At 42.8% G+C, this 11239-nt stretch overlaps 1 protein-coding gene across 3 annotated transcripts in view; it reads right to left on the reverse strand.

Annotated features, from left to right (window-relative positions):
- Nucleotides 1-4146, reverse strand: part of LOC123087331 (protein CDC73 homolog) — a 5373-nt gene extending 1227 nt beyond the window's left edge. Inside the window, exons 1-4 of one of the 3 annotated variants that reach the window (XR_006441312.1) lie at nucleotides 3077-4146; nucleotides 2511-2593; nucleotides 2328-2414; nucleotides 728-832 (exon numbers count right to left, since the gene is read on the reverse strand). Coding sequence is in view for 2 of the 3 variants with exons in the window: in XM_044509325.1 (XP_044365260.1) it covers nucleotides 2328-2414; nucleotides 2511-2593; nucleotides 3077-4037 (1131 nt within the window). In the remaining variant the exon portion in view is untranslated. Of the gene's footprint in view, nucleotides 1-727; nucleotides 833-2317; nucleotides 2415-2510; nucleotides 2594-3076 lie in introns of all 3 variants that reach the window. The other 2 variants (XM_044509325.1, XM_044509324.1) reach the window with 2 other exon arrangements.
- Nucleotides 4147-11239: the final 7093 nt, after the last annotated feature.

Genomic DNA, 11239 nt, shown 5'->3' on the forward strand with positions numbered 1-11239 from the left:
ATGATGCTTAGGATTCCGCCTGCTCCTGATTGCTGCAGCATGGGAGGCCATGCGCGACAGCGTTACTGTTGACGGTGGAGAGGAGATCATCGGCAAGGAAGGTGACCTTAATAATCTAGGCATGAGATTGATATTAAGGTAGATTCTTTCTCTGTTTCTCAATTCCATCAATCTCCTCCTGAGATCCCCTCCCAGATCTCACAACCACAACTCTCGCTTTCTCAGCTTGCTTATATTTATGATTTGGTAACAAGTTGCCCTGGTGTTTGCTTAGGTTTCCCCTAATTTTGTATGCTTTTGTTTCTATACGTGTTAGGTTATGAGGGTTACAACTAGATACAAACCTTAACAGGGACTTATCTTCTTGGGATGCAAAGAATGAAGTTAAATTAGTCGTTCTGTGTGCACTTTCTGTAGGTACTGTCAGGGAGATGGCCAGTTAATCTGTGAACTTTCTGTATTCGAGAGATTGTGTCGGCTGTGAGTTCATGCAGATTTTGGTTCTATCATGCACAGTAAAAACTTATCTGCTCACATACGTTCAGCTGCTGCAGATGATGCATGGGTATTGCAGTAAATATGTTAACAGTATAAACTGAACAATCGATTCGGTAACTCTACTTTTGGTTTGACGGATCTATAGCTTATGGAGAATTCATGCAATAGACATCTAAAGTTGAAACTTGGAGATCATCTTATATCCTCATGTTCACCTCTCAGTTCTCACCTTTTTTTTTTCTCATTCCTTCATCCTTCATTTAAGCAGAAATTCAATTTCATTTGCTCAAGGTAGCTGCAAGTCGCATGTATAGTTTCTTCACTTAGGCCCCCCCTGAGAAGAAAATTATTGTGTTTTAGATGAAGTAATTGGTATGAAGAATGTGTGTCATACCCAAATGAGTTAACATGCTTTTCATTATTGTCAGTATGATGATCATGAATGGCTAGGATACTTTAGATCAAGCATATGAGTTGGGGTTGGGGTGTACTCTGGATGAGTATACTGTTGAGAGTAGATCAGTGAATTAAACAAGCTGTGGGCATAAGTGGCATGACCAAATGCCAGTAACGATAAAGCTCTTCGCTACTTGGATACTGGCAGCATATCACACTGAGCAAGGAGGAAACAACACTTGGATGTTCCTTGCGAAAGTGTTTTAACATGTGAAGCTACATTCCAGCCCAATCAATTACTGTTATCTGAAATTGTCTTGGGAGCAGCGAGCTAAAGATTTGCAAACATATATATGCAAACATGTTTAAATCAACTATATGGACCGGTTCATGCAAATTTAACCTATGTATGCATTGTGACTATTATAGACCAGATCTTGTAAATTAAGATAATTCTATCACCGAAATGAACGGTGCGGCAAAGTGCGTCATCATCGTCTAGAGCAACTACATATCCTAGCCCAGTTGCCACCACGGACTCATTATCTCATTATCAGGGATATGTCTGACAGACCATAAAAATTAGTACAAGTAAGCTCAATGATGACATTGTGTCACCAAAGAACTAGCTATGGACAGGGGTGCGTGGAAGATTGCTATCCATGTGCCAGAGCCATGAGTTGGTCGCGAGATCTTATGGGTTTCACCTCTAGCCTACCCCAACTTGTTTGGGACTAAAGGCTTTGTTGTTGTTGTTGTTGTTGTTGTTGTAAGCTCAATGATGACATTACAGGCCCACTTCTAGTAAGAAGTTGGAACAGTTTAACTTGCATAAAGGCAAAACCTACTATGAGCATTGTAGAACTGAAAAGGTTACACTTAGCAAATCCTCGAGCATTGTATTTAAACAATATATAGAAATATGTGAATCCCAAATCGATCAAAATAACAATGTCAAGATATGCTAGCATTTGATACCATTTCTGGATTCTTCTAACAATTAATATAGAAATAGCAAGAAGCCAACAACTAAAACTACCAGTGTGAATTATTAAAACATGACAGTAAAGGAAGTTACACACTATGATGGCTTCTCTTGTTATAAAATTAACTTGAATAGCACAGTCTGATATCATCATGCATATTTGAAGTGAAGCCTTGTCCTAATTGCCTGCAGGACTACCCCTACACTATACTCTAGGACACCAAATGCTTGATAAGTCCATAGCACAAAGAACAAAACTGAACCTTCAGTAAACACACATGTATCACTAAGGTTACTGCAAAGACACTTAAACTTTAAGAAAACACATGATAACCAATCTTAAACACCCGGTTATTAAATTCACCAGGAATTCGAGGTGTCCATATCAAGTACAAAATGGAAGGGACAGCTTAAAAGATCACACGGTTAGATACACACGAGAGTTCACCTATGAGCGTGCCCGCACAAATTCATCCAGCCGATCCCACACCTCAAGAGCAGCTGGTCTGTCCTGATGCCTTTTATTCTTGCTTATCTGCACCATAAGTTAGTAACACAATAAAGCAGCTGTAAGTGGGAGAAAAATAGAAATTGATTAACCAAAAGAACACGAAAAATTCCTCCCACTCACAGATATGATTTTGACATTCCACTGCTTGACCACTTTTGCTGAATCCACACTATCATCTTCAAAGCGTACAAAGAACCCAATAACTGAGAAAAGTTTAAAATGTTAGGCCACAGATGGTATCGACTTGCTGTGCTGAAAAGAAAAACAGAGCAATCTAATGGTCCATGTTGCATTACAAATACCATTTATGACCAAGTTAGTGGGAGACCTTGCTAGGAACAGAGATAAAAGGCACAGGCAGCCGGATATGATTTGGTTAGTCATAGCAGCAGTGATTTCCTGCTCGACAGTCAATGTCAATGCCAAAAAACAAGCATCATTTTAACCCAATTGGGTTAACAAAGTAAGTAGTCAAAGTGTACTCCCGGTACAGAACAACCCTATCCTGCAATGTTGAGGGACAATTCAGCGATCCCTATGAACCTCAGTACGAAAATCTTGAATCACTGATGTGATGTGATTATTTCTACAGTTGTTGAGCAAAAACTAACGAAGCTCAGCTCAGAGATGCTAACACAACAAATCGCAGATATACAAACAGGCAAGCACAAACTAGAATGGCAAACCTTTGTTGAAGATGTCGACATGACCCTTGAAGGGCCAGTCCTTGAACTGCCACTCCTTTCCGAGCACAAACACGGCCACGACCCGCGCCCAGTCGTCGGCCTTGAGCGAGGCCGGCTTGTCCCTGACCTCGAATGCCACCGGACCGCCAGCCCCGCGGACGTGCTTCTTCTGCAGGGTGACGCACTCGGGCTTGGGGCTCCCCTTCATGGCCCGCATCTTCTCGTCGCTGGGCACGAACACGAAGTCCTCCAGGAAGTCCTTCACGTTGTAGATTGTTATCAGCGTCTGTGACGCGCTAGGCACCAGTATGATGGGCACGAAGCCGTCGCCGAGCGACTTGTCAAGCTTGGGGTTCGCGAGGGCGGCGGCGGCTGTGGCGGATGGCTCGTGCCGGCCCGTGGCGGAGGGCACGGCGTCCTTGTTCCGCAGGCGGTCCTCCTCGCGGCGCAGCGCGGCGTGGTAGATGGCGAGGAAGTCGCGGCCGCGGGCGTCGAGGACGGCGTTGCGGTCCTTGAGGGGCCGCTCGAGGGCGCGGACGTGGGCGGTGGAGGCCTCGTCGGCGTCGGGGTCCTCCCCCTCCTCCTCCGGGGGCGGCGGCGGCGGGGGCGGGTGGGCGTCCTGCGCGAAGGAGGAGGGGAGGAGGGGCTCGGCGGAGGGGAGGGAGCTGTCCCCGAAGTGGAGGAAGTCGAGGAAGGTCTTGCGGTCCGGGAGGGAAACGGGCGGGATCCGGCGGAGGCGGGCGGCCTGGAGGAAGTCGGTGTGCTTGAGGTCGTTGTGCTGCGCGAGGAAGACGGCGGCGGAGAGCGGGTAGGGGCGGCCCGACTGCTTGGAGGTGAAGGCGGTGGGGACGTTGGCCGGGAAGGTGTAGTCGTCGCCGAAGAGCACGTCGTCGCCGTTGAAGATGATCTTGTCCAGGTCGCCGCGGGCGGCGTAGTCCCGGAGCACGGCCAGGGGATCCATGGCCGCGCCGGAGCTTGGTTTGGGTTGGGTTTCCGCTGGATCTGGCTCTGGCTCTGGGGTTTGTGTTTTTTTTTCTTCCTTTTTTTTTTGAACTGCTTTTTTTCTGAGGGTTTGTGAAGCGAATGCGAATCCAAGCACTGCGTCGTTTCAAGCAGCTAGCCCGTTAACTAGAGGCCCGATGTAAATGGGCTGGGTAGATTATGGCGATTCCAGTAGATAACAAAAATATTGTTGTTTCTCAAAAAAAAAATGTTTGTCTAAAAAAATTGTTTCAACTCAAAAAAAATTGTTTAAAAAACTAGATAAAAAGTCCAAGATGCTCGGATGAGCTGGCGTGCAAATTTTCAAATGACATCCGAAGAGCTCATGGCAAAAAAAAAAATGAAATTGGATCAACACCGTACTTTCTTTCAAAGTAGTATCTTTTAGTTTCACAAACAATTTTTGGTTTTTTTATGCATCACATTTTTAGGTAGGATCTTTGACCAAACCACCGCCGACGTCCAGTGCGTCCTCGACCTCATTATGGACGACATCCAGATCTGGCATGCTGCGCGATGCATTACTGTGAGCCAGTTGTTCGCACACGAATACATCACCGTGTACCCTCGACGTCGAAGGAGTCTCACCGGAAACGCGATTCGCAAGACAACCGGAGAGAATTTTTGAGGACCCGGAACCCCACACTCCCGGGAGGGACCTCCTCGGGGAGTGCGGCGGCTATGGGTTACCCTAGGTCGGTCAAGCCGCCCCTAGAGCCTCGGGATTCGCAGCTCTGCAACACAAAGAATGGCCCAGAACGAGGAAGAAAAAACGGGGGAGGGACAAAACGTAGATGAAAAAGTAGTAGATGTGTTTTTTGATTGTGTGTTGTTCAATCGGCCGTCACCTTTCATCTATTTATGAGGTGGCTGGACTTTCTGTAATCACTTACCTAACTCGAACAGGAATCTTTGGCAATTTTCCGGATCAACTCAGAGCCACCGAGTGGTTTGCTTCGGTCCCACCGAGTGAACGATGTCAACTCTCTGTATCCTTCTGTAATTTACCGGATTAACTTGATCTCACCGATTGGTTTGCTTCGATCCCACCAAGTGAACGTTGTCAACTCTCTGGTAATTTTTCGGGCCAACTCGGTCTCACCGATCAAATCAACTCGGTCGGTCTGAAATGACTCTGTAGCTTCAGTTTCTGACCTTATTTTGCCTTCACAGGTTGCATACGACCTCGGATTAAGATAATTTTTATATCAAAATCAACCGTTTCGACGAGACGCACAACTTTAGTGTTGAACATTTTCCATTAGAGGCCATCTTAATTGATTTTAATGCCATTCTTTAATCTGGTGTCAACATGAGCATCTCTGAACTTGTCATAACTATTGCATCCAAGCTCCGTTTTAGACCATCTTCATATCCATCTCGATCTTCTTAAAGAGATCCATCCGGAGTGAACTCCAATCCTAAGTTTGAATTAGTCTTTATATAGCCTAAGCTACTTTTATGACTGTGTCACTTTTGAGCGTCAACACATGCCCCCCTGTTTTTTGGCATAGCTAGCGTGCCGAAAAATAACTTGTACCAAGCTTGTTCTAAGGATAATGTCAATACTCCATCGGTCATTTATATGACAATAAGTATATATCGGCCATGTTTATGCTAAGGGCAATAGTTATTTATCGGTCGTTGCCTATCTAGGCTTCTTGCCACACACACTTGGGTAGTACTTCTTTAAATATTTTTCATTGAGAGCTCGAGGTAACAATATCCCTTGTACAAATTCCTCCAAATATGAGTTTTCAGGAACTACTCTTGTAATCCTAAAAGGACCTTCCCAACTTGGAGACAACTTCCCGAATTTTCTGTCTTTCGAACCAATTGGTAGAATCACCTTCGACACGAGATCGCCAACTTGAAAAGTCTTCAACTTGACCTTCTTATTGTAAGCTCTTGCCACCCTCAACTTATCTCTCTTTATGGCCTTCAAAGCAGCCAAACATTTATCGGTGACTTCATCAATATTGTCCATTGATGACCCACAAATATATGAGATCTATCATAGTCCTTTCGATAAGTAAGAGTGTCAAACCCAACGAGGAGCAGAAGGAAATGGCAAGCGGTTTTCAGCAAGGTATTCTCTGCAAGCACTGAAATTATCGGTAACAGATAGTTGTGTGATAAGATAATTCATAACGGGTAACAAGTAATAAAAGTAAACAAGGTGTAGCAAGGTGGTCCAATCCTTTTTGTAGCAAAGGATAAGCCTGGACGAACTCTTATATAAAGCAAAGTGCTCCCGAGGACACATGGGAATTGTTGTCAAGCTAGTTTTTATCATGCTCATATTATTCGTGTTCGTTATTTTGATAATTTGATATGTGGGTGGACCGGTGCTTGGGTGCTGTCCTTCCTTGGACAAGCCTCCCACATATGATTAACCAATCTCGCAAGCATCCGCAACTACGAAAGAAGAATTAAGATAAATCTAACCATAGCATGAAACATATGGATCCAAATCAGCCTCTTACGAAGCAACGCATAAACTAGGGGTTAACTTCTATCACTCTAGCAACCCATCATCTACTTATTGAAGGAAATATGCCCTAGAGGCAATAATAAAGTTGTTATTTTATATTTCCTTATTCATGATAAAGGTTTATTATTCATGCTAGAGTTGTATTTATCGGAAACCTAAATACATGTGTGAATACTTAAACAAACATTGTGTCCCTAGTGAGCCTTGATAACCCACAAGTATAGGGGATCGCAACAGTTTTCGAGGGTAGAGTATTCAACCCAAATTTATTGAGTCGACACAAGGGGAGCCAAAGAATATTCTCAAGTATTAACAGTTGAGTTGTCAATTCAACCGCACCTGAAAGACTTAATATCTGCAGCAAAGTATTTAGTAGCAAGTAATATGGAAGTAGCGGTAACGGTGGCAAAAGTAACAGTAGTAGTTTTTGTAGTGACTGTAACATTAGCAACGGAAAAATAACTAAGCAAAGATCAATATGTGAAAAGCTAATAGGCAATGGATCAGTGATGGATAATTGTGTCGGATGCGATTCCTCATGCAACAGTTATAACATAGGATGACACAAAACTAGCTCCAGTTCCTCAATGTAATGTAGGCATTTATTCCAAATATAATCATACGTGCTCATGAAAAAGAACTTGCATGACATATTTTGTCCTACCCTCCCGTGGCAGCGGGTCCTATTGGAAACTAAGGGATATTAAGGCCTCCTTTTAATAGAGTACCGAAACAAAGCATTAACACTTAGTGAATACATGAACTCCTCAAACTATGGTCATCACCGGGAGTGGTCCCGATTATTGTCACTTCGGGGTTACCGGATCATAACACATAGTAGGTGACTATTGACTTGCAAAATAGGATCAAGAACTCACATATATTCATGAAAACATAATAGGTTCAGATCTGAAATCATGGCACTTGGGCCCTAGTGACAAGCGTTAAGCATAGCAAAGTCATAACAACATCAATCTTAGAACATAATGGATACTAGGGATCAAACCCTAACAAAACTAACTCGATTACATGGTAAATCTCATCCAACCCATCACCCTCCAGCAAGTCTACGATGGAATTACTCACACACGGCGGTGAGCATCATGAAATTGGTGATGGAGGAAGGTTGACGATGACGATGGCGACGGATTCCCCTCTCCGGAGCCCCAAACGGACTCCAAATCAGCCCTCCCGAGAGAGATTAGGGCTTGGCGGCGGCTCCATATCGTAAAACGCGACGAATCCTTCTCCCTGGTTTTTTCTCCCCGAACGTGAATATATAGAGTTGGAGTTGACGTCGGTGGAGCCTCAGGGGGGGCCACGAGGCAGGGGGGCGCGCCCTGCACCCTTGTGGACAGGGTGTGGCCCCCCTGGTGTTGATTCTTTTGCCAATATTTTTTATTTATTCCAAAACATGTCTCGTTGATTTTCGGGTCATTCCGAGAACTTTTATTTCTGCACAAAAATAATACCATGGCAATTCTGCTGAAAACAATGTCAGTCCAGGTTAGTTCCATTCAAATCATGCAAGTTAGAGTCCAAAACAAGGTCAAAAGTGTTTGGAAAAATAGATACGATGGAGACGTATCAACTCCCCCAAGCTTAAACTTTTGCTTGTCCTCAAGCAATTTAGTTGACAAACTGAAAGTGATAAAGAAAAACTTTTACAAACTCTGTTTGATCTTATTGTTGTAAATATGTAAAGTCTGCATTCAAGTTTTCAGGAAAGATTATGAACCAACCATATTCACAATAACATTTGGGTCTCATGTTTACTCATATCAATGGCATAATCAACTAGCGAGCAATAATAATAAATCTCGGATGACAACACTTTCTCAAAACAATCATAATATGATATAACAAGATGGTATCTCGCTAGCCCTTTCTGAGACCGCAAAACATAAATGCGGAGCACCCCTGAAGATCAAGGACTGACTAGACATTGTAATTCATGGTAAAAGAGATCCAGTCACGGTCATACTCAATGTAAATTAATAGTAATGCATGTGAATGACAACGGTGCTCTCTAACTGATGCTTTTTAATAAGAGGATGATGACTCAACATAAAAGTAAATAGATAGGCCCTTCGCAGAGGGAAGCAGGGATTTTCAGAGGTGCCAGAGCTCAAGTTTTGAAATAGAGATGAATAATATTTTGAGAGGTATACTTTCATTGTCAACATAACAACCAAGAGATCTCGATATCTTCCATGCTACACACATTATAGGCGCTTCTCAAACAGAATGGTAAAGTTTATACTCCCCCACCACCAACAAACATCAATCCATGGCTTGTCCGAAACAACGGGTGCCTCCAACTAACAACAATCCTAGGGGAGTTTTGTTTGCAATTATTTTGATTTGAGCATGGGACTAGGCATCTTGGTTACCAGCCATTTTCTCGTGAATGATGAGCAGAGTCCACTCATCTTGAGAATAACCCACCTAGCATGGAATATATAGACAACCCTAGTTGATACATGAGCTATTCGAGCATACAGAACATAATTTCATTTGAAGGTTTAGAGTTTGGCACATAAAATTTTACTTGGAATGGCAGGTAGATACCTGATACGTCTCCAATGTATCTATAATTTTTGATTGTTCTGTGCTGTTATATTATCTGTTTTAGATGTTTAATGGGCTTTAATATACTCTTTTATATTATTTTTGGGACTAACATATTAACCGAAGGCCCAGTGCAAATTGCTGTTTTTTTGCCTATTTCAGTGTTTCGCAGAAAAGGAATATCGAACAGAATCCAAACGGTACGAAACCTTCACGAGGATCTCTTTTGGAACAAACGCAATCGAGGAGACTTGGAGTGGAAGTCAGAGATGCAATGAGGTGGCCACAAGGCAGGAGGACGCGCCCCCCACCCTCATGGGCCCCTTGTAGCTCCCATGTTGGGGCCTTTTCCGGCGATCTATCGGAGGGGGATTTGATCACGGAGGGCTTCTACATCAACACCATAGCCTCTCCGATGATGTGTGAGTAGTTTACCACAGACCTTCGGGTCCATAGTTATTAGCTAGATGGATTCCTCTCTCTCTTTGGTTCTCAATACAAAGTTCTCCTCGATGTTCTTGGAGATCTATTCGATGTAATACTTTTTGCGGTGTGTTTGCCGAGATCCGATGAATTGTGGGTTTATGATCAAGTTTATTTATGAACAATATTTGATTCTTCTCTGAATTCTTATATGCATGATTAGATATCTTTGCAAGTCTCTTCAAATTATCGGTTTAGTTTGGCCTACTAGATTGATCTTTCTTGCAATGGGAGAAGTGCTTAGCTTTGGGTTCAATCTTGCGGTGCTCGATCCCAGTGACAGAAAGGGAACCGACACGTATTGTATTGTTGCCATCGAGGATAAAAAGATGGGGTTTATATCATATTGCTTGAGTTTATCCCTCTACATCATGTCATCCTGCCTAATGCGTTACTATGTTCTTATGAACTTAATACTCTAGATGCATGCTGGATAGCGGTCGATGTGTGGAGTAATAGTAGTGATGGAGAATCGTTTCGGCCTACTTTGACACGGACGTGATGCCTATGTTCATGATCATGCCTAGATATTCTCATAACTATGCACTTTTCTATCAATTCCTCGACAATAATTTGTTCACCCACCGTAATATATGCTATCTTGAGAGAAGCCACTAGTGAAACCTATGGCCCCCGGGTCTACTTTACATCATATAAGTTTCCGATCTAATTCTAGTTTACTATTTATTTTGCAATCTTTACTTTTCAATCTATACAACAAAAATACCAAAAATATTTATCTTATTATCTTTATCATATCTCACTTTTGCAAGTGGCCGTGAAGGGATTGACAACCCCTTTATCGCGTTGGTTGCAAGGTTCTTGATTGTTTGTGCAAGTTCTAGGCGATTTGCGTGTAGTCTCCTACTGGATTGATACCTTGATTCTCAAAAAGTGAGGGAAATACTTACGCTACTTTGCTGCATCACCCTTTCCTCTTCAAGGGAAAAACCAACGCATGCTCAAGAGGTAGCAATACCGCTTATAGGAAGGTATGGTAGACTCATATGGAATAACTTTGGGGTTTATGGAAGTGGATGCACAAGCAGTATTCCCGCTTAGTACAAGTGAAGGCTAGAATAAAGACTGGGAAGCGACCAACTAGAGAGCGATAAAAGTCATGAACATGCATTAAAATTAATCAACACTGAGTGCAAGCATGAGTGGGATATAATTCACCATGAACATAAATATCATGGAGGCTATGTTGATTTTGTTTCAACTACATGCGTGAACATGTGCCAAGTCAAGCCACTCGAATCATTCAAAGGAGGATACCACCCTATCATACCACATCACAACTATTTTAATAGCATGTTGGCATACAAGGTCAACCATTATAAACTCCTAACTAATTAAGCATGGCATGAGCAACTATAATCTCTAATTGTCATTGCAAACATGTTTCATTCATAATAGGCTGAATCAGGAACGATGAACTAATCATATTTACAAAAACAAGATAGGTCGAGTTCATACCAACTTCTCTCATCTCAATCGATCCATCATATATCGTCATTATTGCCTTTCACTTGCACGACTGAACGGTGTGGATAATAATAATAGTGCACGTGCATTGGACTAAGCTAGAATATGCAAGCATTTAATACAAG

The sequence above is a fragment of the Triticum aestivum genome, chromosome 4A (assembly GCF_018294505.1).
Source record: "Triticum aestivum cultivar Chinese Spring chromosome 4A, IWGSC CS RefSeq v2.1, whole genome shotgun sequence".
In the NCBI taxonomy this organism is placed as follows: domain Eukaryota; kingdom Viridiplantae; phylum Streptophyta; class Magnoliopsida; order Poales; family Poaceae; genus Triticum; species Triticum aestivum.